We start from the raw sequence: 11760 nt of genomic DNA, 5'->3' as shown, positions 1-11760 counted from the left end.
ATGGCTCGATGGAAAGGGGGAAAATCAGTCGAACTTCTTAGGTGACGAAGTTGAGCATGAGTACCTAGGACGGAGTTGCTGAGCAGCTAGATCGTTACTAGTAGGTAATTAATTAGCTAAGCTACGATAATCTGAAACCCGCCCCCCCCCCAAAAAAAAGAGAAAACAATCCGCTAGAGCGCCGTGCTACCATACGCAAATGTGCGTAAAGTTTATTTACGTGCGTCGTGATACGATAATCGTCTGAGAGAAGCATTCCACCCACCCCTTGCCCCCCTTTCCGCCCGAGTTACCTCCCAAACAATACAGCAAACCACCTCTCCTCGAATCTTACACATACAGGGTCAGTGGGAAGATCTACACGAGCCAAAGCGCCGCAGAGGAAAACGGACCCCGCCCAAAAACACAACACTACAAACCCTACAGCATAGGTAATCTTTACTCATCATACAATATGAAAAAGTTGCAGTTAAGCCCCGCGGCAGGAGGTCTTGAGAGGCTTTTCTTGTCAGTAGAGAACGGTATCCTCCTTGTCCTGGTCCATCAAATCATCGCCGGTGTCATCGGCATCCTTATCGCCAGCGTGAACCCTGGATGGTAGAGCCAGAGCGTGGCGGTTAGTATCTTGCAAAGGTGTGGGCTCACCGACCGAGGTTTCTGGCTGTTGAGACGGGGGCGGGCGAGGAACTCCCAACTCGTCGAGTCTCCGCTCTTTGCTGCGCCTGAACTCTTGCTTCTCCCGCTCTACCGTCTCTTCAGCTGCACGTATTTGCTTTTCGATAGTGAGTTCATCGTCTGCGGTGAGCTGCCACGGCCGGTAGTGCTGGGGGGAGTTGTTAGCATGCGAAAATGTAAGGTATGGAAATCTGGCGTTACGACTTACTAGTCTCGGCTCGGTCCTAGTCCGGAGACTCCGCGCCGCTGTCATCATGCTCGAGTGCCGGGTTCGCATCTTGCACAGGGGTTAGTTAAACAGCTTCTCGGCTTCGCAACTGGGGGAGGGGGGGCAGTGACGCCAACACATACCATTTGCTCATCAAACTCGACTTGGGCAATCTTGCGGACTCGGTTGAGCCTTGCTAACTTCTCGGCTCTGCGCCTGTCATCCTCGGCTCTCTTCTGCTGTACCTTCTCGTGCTGACGCCGGTCCATCTCCAGCCTCTTCTTGTGCTGTGAGCTGGATGTAGTCTGACTTAGCGTGTTGAGCAAGCCCCCGAACAAGCGCTGCCCCCGTTTCTTTTCCTCCTGGCTAATGTTACGGCGGGCCGCTGCTGCTGCTGCTGCCGCTGCTGGCGGCACAAGAGGCCTCTGCGTCATTGGTTTGGACCGCAAAGCTGGCTCTCCCATGTCGCCCGGTCTCTCGCCGCGCGCTGCTTCTAGTGGCTCTTGCTGCTTCGATGGCACCCCAGCCGGCGAAATGGTTCTGCCAGAGGCCTGGTCGACCCCATTGCTGTCGTGGCTGTGGCTGGCATCGCGGGGAAGCGCCCCGCCGTCGCTTGCCTCAACCTTAACACGTTTCAGCGCCTCATCGTCAGTAGGCGGAGCTAGCGAGGCTTTTCGTTTCTGCGAAGCAGTCTCGACCTGATCGAGCATCTAGTCGTTGCCCCGCAGAGTGTCGCACGAGCTGCCACAATACTGAGATGCAGAAATATCCGTCAAGGTTGCGCCGTCGCTGCTGCTCGTTTCAAGTAAGCCGGGTAAGATCTCGAATGGGTGTAGTCCGTCGGCCGTGACAAATTATCAAGGCTGTTCTTAGGGAGTCGAAGCAAGTGCAGGCAGGTGTGTCTGAGTGGGTTCAGCAGTGTAGAATCGCAGCCAAAGTCGCTGCGGGCGTTGAAACTTGGGCACTTGGGGACTAGGGAAATGCAGCTAGTGCCTTCCACCAATGACGATACGTAACAGAGGTGCAAGGTTGAGCTGCGTGCCCACGTCTGCACGCTCCGGGAATGGCGCTCTCCCCCGCCTCGCCTCATTTGGTTTTCATTGACCCCACAACTCACGTCCTAAATAAGAATCCCTCCCCCCGGCGTCTCTTTCCTGTATTCTTGACCCTTTGCCCCTTCTTCTCATATTATTCGCAATTGCACTAGTATTCAACGCGGCGGCGGTCTTGTACTCTCTATCTCGAGACCCCATCCGCAATGGCAGATCAACAATCGCGGTTGAAGACCATTAATGACAACCCCATCGGGAAAGGTCTCGATGCCTTCCGTACTTCGTTCACTTCGATTTGCGAAGGAGCCGCTATCTCCTACACCCTAGATGCGTTGGAGCAGCTTGGCCAGGAAGGTGAGAAAGTCAGCGTAGCTTTGTTCTTATTGGTCCCTCTAATTATCGTATAGACCTCCGGAATTTCGCTATTGACCTTATTTCGGTATTGCAAGGCCTCAAGGCCTCTCGTCTACTCCCCTCCAATAGCAGTAGTAAACCCCTCTTAGACAATATGTTGAGACTTAATCTCGCTATTAGTTCTAACGACTTCGACCTTGACCGTATCAAACCTCTCCTTATTTTAGCTCTCGATAGCCACTCTTATGATACCGTTATTTGGAAAAACGTCTACGACGTCGTTATAGAACCCACCCCGCCCCCCCCCGACCTATAGCATCTTCCCTCCAACAAACGCCCTCGCTACGCACTACGGGCAGGTTAGTGAACTCCTCCGAGTACCATAATAATATTGACCCGGTCCTGAAGTCGGAGCTTGGTCTTGTCTATGTCGATATTCGCCATCTCCGCGAAGCATACTTTGGAGGCGTAACAAGTCTTGAAACAGCGTCCAAGACCGTTTTCAAGAAGTGCGTGGACGGTAGTAATCCGCTCTTTGGTAGCGAAAGGTGGAGCGAATGGCCGGTAGGTGCGAAAGAGGAGCACGTACTGGCCTGGTTTGGCGACCAAATCCCAAAGCTAGAGGCATTCACAGGAGACTACAATTCCACCTCGACACCTCGACGAAAGTTGTTGGCGCAACCGAATACGCCCCTCCTAAGCCCCAGAAGAAAGCGCAGTATGCATATCAGATTCGTGAAGGATGACTTCACGTACGACCCACAGCAGGAAAAGATTTCAGATATCACTAGTCGCATGTCCTCGTACCAGGTGAACTGAAGAGTAACCCTTCTGCCGATATACCATCGATTACAATGATCTCTATCGCTACGTATACGAGAGAGGTGCTCTCCGCTCAAGATACTTGTCGTTTCGTCTTAGGCTTCACCCTCTATGGGTCCTATATGAATATATACGTTTGACCGGCTAGGGGGGATTGCGTCTGAAAAATTCGATATCAATAAGGAAGGACAGCAGTTCGTCTCTACGATACTCGGATTCTTGTGGATGAACGAAGAGGAGCTCGGCTTCGATCTGATATTTATAATAGCTAACGGTCAACGGTTCATTGTAATCAAGCGGAACGGCTTAACGGAGCGCCTCGTTATTGACGGGGTAATACAGCGGATACGCTATATAGTTGGCTGAGCGACGACTTGTTGGAAGGCCCATCGTAAAGAGGATCCGCAAAACCCGTTAGTTATTAAAGATTCGTGGCAATGGCCAAACCGAGACGAGGAAGGCGACTTGCTCCGGGAGGCGACAGGTAAAGGCGCGGTCAAGGTGGCCCGATATTATCATCATGAGACGGTCCAGGTGAACGGTATAGACGACGAAATTCGATGCAATGTTCGAAAGGGGCTGGACATCACGAGGACTCCTCCACAGAGATATCTCCATTAACAACCTCATGATCAACGAGGACGAAAATAACCCTTCCCCACCTTCCTTCTTAATTGACCTTGACCTCGCCGTCCGAATGGAATAAGAAGGTGCCTCCAGAGCGAAGGGAAAGACCGGCACAAGGGCTTTCATAGCTATCGGGGCTCTTCAGGACGAGTTACATTCGTTTCTACACGATCTTGAGTCATTCTTCTGGGTGCTCTTTTGGACGTATATCCACTATAACGCCCAGGGCAAAGATATTGAGTCAACCGCATTTGACAGCTGGAATTACCAGAATGACCACTTACTAGTTCAGTCTAAAAAACGGCGAGATCGTTAACGAGGAAGATTTTATCATTTCACTTTATGCTACTAGCCGTTAATCCCGTAGGTCAATAGACTACGGAGGAAAGTATTCCCAGCCGGAAAAAGGTGGAAGCGGCTGGAACCAGAGCTCTATTCTTCGATGAAGCAGATCCTTCGCGATGCTCGGAAGGACCCAGAGGTGTTGGCAGATAGCATTATGTAGCGTTTCACAGCAAAGCTCTACTCTCGAATGAGAGGCATTCTTCGGCAAGGCAGGAAAGACTTAGGTTGATAGATGTTTGTGACAGGCAGAAAACTCTTATTAGCAATGCTAGTATCTTAGATTAAGAAACTACAAAAAGTAGTATTTCCGAGTGGTAGGAGGTGAGAAAGAGAGGATACAGGATTATATACTCGGATAAGGGAGATTATTAGGAAAGCCCGAAAGGAAACAAAGGTGTCGTTATCTCCATAGCTTCCAGCTCCGTTTCTCCCACTTGCCTCGGTGAGTTCTAACTGTACTAGCGTTGGAGACGAGAGGGGATAGAAAGGCTACTATGACACAGGTATTAGGTACCCACACGGTACTTGTAAGAAACTTGTGCGCTTGGTGTCGAAGCCGCCGAAAATGGCGACACGCACCAGCCAAATTCGGCTGCCAGAACACCGCATTCTCTGTTTCCGGAGTAATATAGATATAAGTAGAGTTAGAGATGGGTATTGGGTTCCTATTCAGATGGGAAAAATATCAAGTCATTTTTGTTTGCTTTTTTTTTTGGAGAGATCACGGCATGCATGGCATCGCGAGATACGCCACGCCGCTCGTGTGTTTTTCCTCGCTGATAACGAACGGGAGGGGACGAGAAAGGATTCCATGCGCCGTTCGTAAGTTGGTTGGCGGAATCAAGATACGAGTTCCCCTGCGTAAGCAAGCAAGCAAGCACCCGAGGAGGGCTGGGGTCACTTCTGCTCTTTGTTCACTCCCTTCAAGTCAACTTGCAACTACTGCTTTACTTCACTTGCCAGCAGTTTCAACTAGATTCTACAAATAATTGCTAATGGCTAGCTGGTCGTTGACATATGTTCGTCCGAGAGTTTAGATGCCCTCTTTCCAGTCCAAGGCGAGAGAGACTCGAGATGTTATACTCTAGAAAGGAAACAATAAGCGTGTTAATACGAGACGCCGAGTGTCGAGTGAGAGAACAACCCAAACCAACGGCATTTCATCCCTTGGCCTAGCAGCAATCACCATTTCTGAAAACACGCTGGATATGTGATCAAGACTGGAAGGCTAGCACATCTTGATATAGCTTCAGCAACGACGTTGAATGTTATCAGGCCATTACTGCCAAGTGCAAGTTGGCCTAAGCATGGGCACCTAGTTGTGTAGGTTTTCATTATCCATCACGAGCAATCCATACCGATACCCGCCGCGTTCCTCTCCGCTGTCAACCCACGCTTATCTCTCTTGCGCTCCCGTTTTTTTTCTTCTTTCAGACGGTTTGCCGTGACAACCAACTACCTGGGAAAGACTATGGCATCGCTCCCAGCTTGAACTCCAGCCCAGCCAGACAGACGCGATATGATTCCCCGCTTTTCTCATGATTGATCCATCCTTCTTCCTGTGCGTCATCAATTCAGATGACCGTCACAACACGGGCGCTACCAACCCCCCCCCCCCCAACACACCGCCGTCCCCTCCCATGTAATATGAACTGCATAAAACGAGAGAGAAAAAAAGTTGACGAGATCGAGTTGCGTTTACTGGTCCATACCCCCATCATCATCCTCCGGCTGGTCAAAAAGGAAATTCGCTGCTAGTTCCTCGTTCTTGTCGCACGCAAAGTACGCCTGGACGGCTTGGTCCTGAGTAAATCCAAGCCGAACAAGGCGCTCAATGGCGTCGCGCTCCTCCTCGGTGACTGAGATCTGGTGCGCTCCTGGAGGGAGCGGGGCATCGTCGTCACCAGCCGTCTCGCTAAGAAGGCTCAAGAACTGGTCCGGGTGCTGCGCAATCAGCTGAGCAAGTTGCGGGTTGCCAGCACCAAGCTGTTGCAAGATGGGCTCCAGCATGTGGGGCTGTTGCTGGACAACCTGACGGAGTTGCTGAAACTGAGCATTATGTCTGAGAAAGTCCAGATTCCCTAGGCCTTGTTGTTGGCCGGCGGCGGCGGCGGCGGCGGCTGCTGCCGCTGCCGCTGCTGCCGCACCGCTAGCAGTACGCGCTCCGGACCCCGGACGGCCTTGTTGGGCCGCGAGGTCAAAAAGATTTACTGGGCCGTCGTCATCTCCACCGGCGGCAGCGGGAGACGCGGCAGCACCGGCAGTCGCGGCGGCGGTAGGTTGACGTGGCGCGGCGGCAGGGGGAGGCTGAAGGTTTTCGGGGATTCCCTGAATATAAGTCAGCTATAGGTCTTGGCCATCAGAGGGGGGGCGCATACCGTGAGGAGGTACTCGACAGCACGCTCGGGGTTGAAAAACGCGGCACGCATGGCAGCATCAATCTGGGATCGCTCAAATCCCATAGCCTCCATATTCGCAATAGCCTCGGCGCGTTCTGGGCCAACCGTCAGGGCATTGTCGTTGAAGCCGCCGCTCGCAGCAGCTTCCGCGGGGGCGGTGCGTGTGGGGGTAGGTGTGGATGGCGCGGCGGCTGCGGCAGTGGCAGACTGCGCAGGAGCAGCCGGCGGCGCAGGAGTTGAGGCCGGGACCGGGGCAGCAGGCGTAGCAGGCGGCACTGAAGAAGATGACTCGCCAGCGGGCTTAGGCTCTTTCGGCTGCGTCGCCCCATGTTAGCCTAACTAGACATCACTACCGCCGGATGGCGGCACGGCGGCGGGGCGACCAGTCCGTCTTACCTTGTTCACGACGCAAACCACAAACCCCTTCTCCTCGATCTTGTAAGACTCGACCGTCTCCTCATCTTTCAGGATTTTGCCTGGTAGTGTCAAGTTAGCTTCCCCAGCAGGCACCAAGCTGCCTCCACACTATTGGGTGCTTACCCGAGTAGATGAGCTTCTGGAGCTTGGGCTCCCAGCCACGCTCGTCGGAGATCTTCTGCTTGACGCTTGAGATCTATAGTGTTGTCAGTCTGGTGCTCGAGGGGCAGAGAGGGACGAGGTCGGGCGGCGGATGATGTCGATGTTCGGAGTTGGTGGTGTGTAGAAGACGGCAGAGCGGCCAGCGGGCACCCAAAGCCCGACGGTGGCGGGGAAGGAAGCTGTGCGATGAGGGGTAACCTACGAGGTCGGTGGGCTCGACATCGAGCGTGAACTTCTGTTGCTTGAGATCCTGTAGAACGGCAGCGACGGCGACGCATTAGCAAGGTATCGGCGGTGAGGGGCGGGTGAGGGGCAGATGCGCGGGTGCGGGCGCGAGGCGAGTGGCAGGTCCCGTTACTGGTGCCCCCCAGGCTGAGCTGGGCGACGGACCAGACAGCGACTCTTGGACATACCTTGAAAGTCACCTTCATGGTGGGCGATGAGGTGCAGCGGACAGCTGCGTCGTCAAAATCTCGCGAAAAGTGTCTTGCTGGATGAGTTGACGGACGGGGGCAGCTAGCCAGAGCGGCAGGGGACGGCTTTCTGGAGGCTGGAGTGCAGTGGTGTTGTGACGAAAGGGCACTTCCTCGCTGAACGGCGACGAAAAGGTGTTGAGGCGGAGAATTATTAGAGGCCTACGGGAGCGCGCGGCACTGTGGTCGCCTGGCTAGCAACAAACTGCAAGCGCAGGTGCACGCAGTGGTGGGCGCTGGCTCGCTGGGGAACGAACCGTCGGCCCACTATTTCTGGTCAGCCTCACCCAAGGAGGCCATCCAGTTGGTCGCCAAACCTTTGGCCCTAGCCGCTAATCCTGGTAGTTACCTAGTTCGTTCTGAACAAGCAAATCATTCCAGCTGCCTTGTGTTGACGACTTGGCTATTAAGGCTGGAGAAAGGCAAGGTGTCAAGGCATCAAGGCATCGCTACCTTACCGTAAGGTACTTGCCGCTATCCGAGAGGGCGTTGAACCGGCTTGAACCCTACCCAAAGAGTGAAGCTCCAAACCAAGTCTCACGTGCACCTTCCGATGACAAGTCTTTCCAAGGCTTAAAATCAACTCATCGACAAGGCCTCCAAAAAAAAGTGAAGGTGGGAGTGTTGTTTGTGCCTTAAAGTTGGACCACAGTCTACGTCTTGTCGTTTGATAGCTCAAGCTTATGCAAGCTAGAACATGTCTTACATTCCTCTGTTCGACTTCAAGGCAAGCTTTTCGGTAGCAATGGCAAAGAAGGCATGTTGCGCTTTCTCGCTCTCAGAGACCGCGGTTCAGAAGAAAAATATATGATTTTATTTTCCACTGCCGCATGTTACTCATAACTATCGTCATGAAAGGCGGCTTTCAAATCAACATTTCTAACCGTTCCTTTTTCAGGAACAACGCCGCGCCAAGGTATCACAATTGGTATCTCGTTCCACAAAAAACCGCCCGCCAAAATATTCCAGGCCGTTTCCAACACAAGGAAATTTTTAAACGTGATAGTCGTGCGCCAGCTGCTTACTCAGCTCAAGAGTCGGGGCATGGCATGTCGTCACTCGTTCCACAAGACAAACGAAATAGCTTCGTCACCCGCCCTTCACACCTCGGTCACTGGCGAAGCGTCTCCATCGCCCGGCGTCTTAAGCTTTCGGCTATTGTAGCCAGAAAGACTAGTCCGGCAACCAGCGCTCAAAATCCAGTCGGGAATCGGGGGCGTCATTTTCCTCTCAGACTCATTGGCTGCCGTCTCGTCCTCCTCGCGAATCTCGGGTGAGCTGCTCTCCGTTCTCTGATGGAAAGAATCGAGCGACCCCTGCCTGCTTAGAGTGCTTAGAGGGCTCGGGTGAGCCGGGAGACTCCCGCTGCGCATGCGCGTGAGACTGCGAATGCTCCGTATGCTTTGCCTGTCTGTTATTTGGCCCGCATTTGGCGCCGCCAGGACCACAGTCCCTGGTGTCGTGATGGCCGGTGGCGCAGGCGAGTCGGAGCGGAAGAGAGGGTGAATGTGAGATTCACTATGCGATGAGTGTTGCGTCAACGTTGGCCGCAGCGTCTGCTGGGAATTTGTTGAGGCAGGGCTGTAGCTTCGGCTCCTCCGTCTTGACCGCGGCGGCTCCAGGTCGAGAGGTGTGCCGGGACTTGGACTTCTGCTTGTGGTCGGACTGGCGGGGATAGTTTCTAGGAATCGGGGCAGCGGCGGCGATGATGTCTCCAGAACAGTCTGTCGGTTCTGTGGGTCGACATTTGAAGTGTCCCAAGAATCGAACCCATCCCCGTTGGACCGCGGCCTGTGATCGTGAAGAGAAGCCACTTCGAGCGAGGCAGGTCGACGAGATGACCGCTGACTTCCAGACAACAGACGCGTCTTGGACGATATGGGCCGCACGACGTGGGATAGCGATGATCGAATCGAGCTCATAGTTTCGGTGGCTGACCGTCCGCTGCTGGATCCTGGCGGGGTGCGCGAGTCGACCGACATAGTGCTGCTGGTTTTTGTTGCTGGCGCACTCGTGTGGTGGTAGGCGATGGCCTTGATGCGCTCGTGCGATCGGTTACGGTCCTCCTCGACCTGGAGCGCTACGCCGCCGTTGTTGCCCTCTATCCGGCTTGCGACAAAGTGGAAGACCAAGAAAACAAGCTGGGCAGCAAACGCGAGCCCAAGCGTCACTGAAGCACCGATCAAGAACTTTGTCGCCTGAGAGCCCAGTATTGTGTTGGGTAGATCGGCGCTGCCAAGGCAAATCATAGCGGCCACGGACACGGCGGCGGCGACAACACAGAGAAATAGTGCCGCTCCAAACCAGATGCCACTGAGTTTCCTCAGTTGAGGAATCCGGGGCCGCGACGCGATATGTGAGTAAGACAGACAGGAAACAGCAACAAGTGCCACGGCCTCGAGAGTTCCGGCGACGATAGCTGTTATCCTGACCGGAGATGTGGAATCTGTTAATGATTGGGCCAGAACGATGTGAATCACCAGGATTGCCGTAGTTGGAAGGATGGCAATCGCGCCCAGCGCTGCTGGGAGCGCGTGTGGAACCGCCATGTCTTATATGGCTGCCAGAACCAGAAAAGCGGAGAGCAAGAGTCTACCGGCGTCTCCGCCTACGCCAGTGGGAGCGCAGATTCAAGCTGCTATGCGCAGCTGGTAACAAGAGGCCGAGTTAAACTAGAGGTTGAAAGGACGGGGCCTGGGGCGCGGGCCGGATGTCTTGCTAGTTGTTACCGCAAGCGTCACCAGAACGTCGAATTGGTCTGCCAGAGACGTAGGCCCAGCATAAAGTGCCCGGTCTCAGCCGCGGCGGATGGTGGAGATGGAGGGCAAAGCTTGTCCAGTCGACAGCAAGCGTGCCCTGGTAATAGCGTGATAGGCGAGACACAGTTTGCCAGCCGCGTTCATCTGTGTCCAAGACGGCAATAATGGGCGTCCAGAGAGGCCGGCCTGTAAGTGGGCGCGCGTCCGTTGGCCGTTTCGTGGCAGGCCAGCAGCGTGAACAGAAACCAGGGAGAGGTCCAAAAACAAATATCGTGGATGACGGGGATGACGGGGGGGAGGAAGAAAGAAGGCTAGGCTAAGGCTAAGGCCTCGATATCAGGTCTCAGAAACCTGTCAGCGAACCCCAGTTCGCGGGTGTCTGATAACTGTGGGTGGTTATTGGCTGCGGCGATGCAATGCAAGGCTCATGGCGGCAGCAGAAGCTAACAAGTAGTAAAGAACGAACAGCCTCTTTGGATGGCGGATGTATGGATGAATGAACGGACTGGACGAGACGAGACTGGACGGGAAAAATGGCAGCAAGAGGTTCGGAGAGAAGCTGGGGATTCGCTGGAAGGGGTGCAGTGGGCTGGCCGGCTAAATGTACGCACGTAGCACACTCGCTCGTACCGTACACACACAGATAGATGGGAGGAACGACGCGACGCGTAGAGCTCCCACCTCCTACCCCCCGGCCCCGATGGGCTGTTGTTGTTCGTCCCGGGCTGCAGGTTGATGGATGCCGTGCCTCTGCGAACATGGATCCAATGGATGGTTGTTGTGGAGGTGTGGGTGCGCGGAAACCACCTGGATGCCCGTTGGATGCCTTGCACCGACAGGGATCAGCCCTGCTCGTGCTGATGAGGGCCCGCTCGACCCTCCCAACCGATGCTAGGGTCGATGCCCCCGCCGCCAAGCCCAGGGGAAAACAAAACATGAGTGTAAAAAAGACGAGATCGGGCGCCACTCGACTCCCCGCCCTGCCCCTCGTGGCCGTGGCTTGCGCAAGTGCCCGAACGGCCTGGCCTTGGGGCGGCGGCGCCCCCAGGTGCCCAGGTCTGACCTAACGGGTGTCTGCCTGGTTGACAAGTCCTTATTTTTGTCTTGCTCTATCGCCTCGCCGATCTTGAATGGCGTTTTCGCTATTCCCTTTTGACCGCAAAAGCATTTCGTCGAGTTTCAGAACATCTCTTCTCGAATTCCAGCTCAAGCCACCCGGTGCCTGCCAATGAAAGTCGGCGGTAGAAAGCACCAACCTGGAAAAAAAAACCCTCCGAGGGCGATCAGTCATCGTAGCAAGCCATTGGCTGCTAACTCAAATTTTCTTATAATTGCTGATATTCCGTAGAACCCCCAAGCCCGGCTTGCTGTGCACTAGGCCTGTGCCAGACTCCAGATTACAGATTCGTCTTGGACAGCCATTCGTCGCACTAAACAACATTGGTTGGCACTTATCGCGTACCACGA

The 11760-nt window shown here is 54.3% G+C and overlaps 4 protein-coding genes across 4 annotated transcripts; 1 reads left to right on the top strand and 3 right to left on the bottom strand.

Annotated features, from left to right (window-relative positions):
* Positions 1-78: 78 nt before the first annotated feature.
* On the bottom strand, positions 79-1912 carry B0T26DRAFT_801251 (pinin/SDK/memA/ protein conserved region-domain-containing protein). Its single transcript, XM_060447019.1, has 3 exons — positions 1027-1912; positions 884-952; positions 79-823 (listed from the first exon to the last, which is right to left on the bottom strand). Exons 1-3 carry the CDS (start codon positions 1591-1593, stop codon positions 509-511), a joined length of 951 nt encoding a protein of 316 aa, XP_060298430.1. The 5' UTR covers positions 1594-1912; the 3' UTR covers positions 79-508.
* Positions 1913-1985: 73 nt separating this feature from the next.
* Positions 1986-3732, top strand: B0T26DRAFT_811272 (uncharacterized protein; the record flags this gene model as incomplete). Its single annotated transcript, XM_060447285.1, has 6 exons — positions 1986-2289; positions 2343-2492; positions 2606-3099; positions 3211-3226; positions 3260-3444; positions 3496-3732. The coding sequence occupies exons 1-6, from the start codon at positions 2142-2144 to the stop codon at positions 3730-3732; spliced, it is 1230 nt and encodes a 409-aa protein (XP_060298429.1). The 5' UTR covers positions 1986-2141.
* A 1976-nt stretch (positions 3733-5708) lies between these two features.
* On the bottom strand, positions 5709-7880 carry B0T26DRAFT_222645 (XPC-binding domain-containing protein). The gene is made up of 6 exons (XM_060433856.1): positions 7475-7880; positions 7264-7311; positions 7023-7095; positions 6879-6958; positions 6462-6797; positions 5709-6411 (listed from the first exon to the last, which is right to left on the bottom strand). The coding sequence occupies exons 1-6, from the start codon at positions 7490-7492 to the stop codon at positions 5782-5784; spliced, it is 1185 nt and encodes a 394-aa protein (XP_060298428.1). The 5' UTR covers positions 7493-7880; the 3' UTR covers positions 5709-5781.
* Positions 7881-8634: 754 nt separating this feature from the next.
* B0T26DRAFT_643768 (uncharacterized protein) lies at positions 8635-10083 on the bottom strand (the record flags this gene model as incomplete). The annotated part of the gene is made up of 1 exon (XM_060437568.1): positions 8635-10083. One exon carries the CDS (start codon positions 10081-10083, stop codon positions 8635-8637), a length of 1449 nt encoding a protein of 482 aa, XP_060298427.1.
* Between the last annotated feature and the right edge of the window lie 1677 nt (positions 10084-11760).

The sequence above is a fragment of the Lasiosphaeria miniovina genome, assembly GCF_030549165.1.
Source record: "Lasiosphaeria miniovina strain SMH2392-1A chromosome Unknown B0T26scaffold_3, whole genome shotgun sequence".
NCBI classification, from domain to species: Eukaryota; Fungi; Ascomycota; class Sordariomycetes; order Sordariales; family Lasiosphaeriaceae; genus Lasiosphaeria; species Lasiosphaeria miniovina.
This window is presented reverse-complemented; position numbering and strand designations above follow the sequence as displayed.

Excerpts from the sequence above, each read along its gene's own strand:
- B0T26DRAFT_222645 (XM_060433856.1), bottom strand. Across the intron at positions 7,096-7,263 it reads ATGTCGAGCCCACCGACCTC|ATCTCAAGCGTCAAGCAGAA; the intron begins GTAGGTTACCCC and ends ACAACACTATAG. Across the intron at positions 6,412-6,461 it reads CTGTCGAGTACCTCCTCACG|GGAATCCCCGAAAACCTTCA; the intron begins GTATGCGCCCCC and ends ACTTATATTCAG.
- B0T26DRAFT_801251 (XM_060447019.1), bottom strand. The coding sequence starts at position 1,593 with ATGCTCGATCAGGTCGAGACTGCTTCGCAGAAACGAAAAGCCTCGCTA. Across the intron at positions 953-1,026 it reads TCGAGTTTGATGAGCAAATG|ATGCGAACCCGGCACTCGAG; the intron begins GTATGTGTTGGC and ends CCCCTGTGCAAG. Across the intron at positions 824-883 it reads CTAGGACCGAGCCGAGACTA|CACTACCGGCCGTGGCAGCT; the intron begins GTAAGTCGTAAC and ends AACTCCCCCCAG.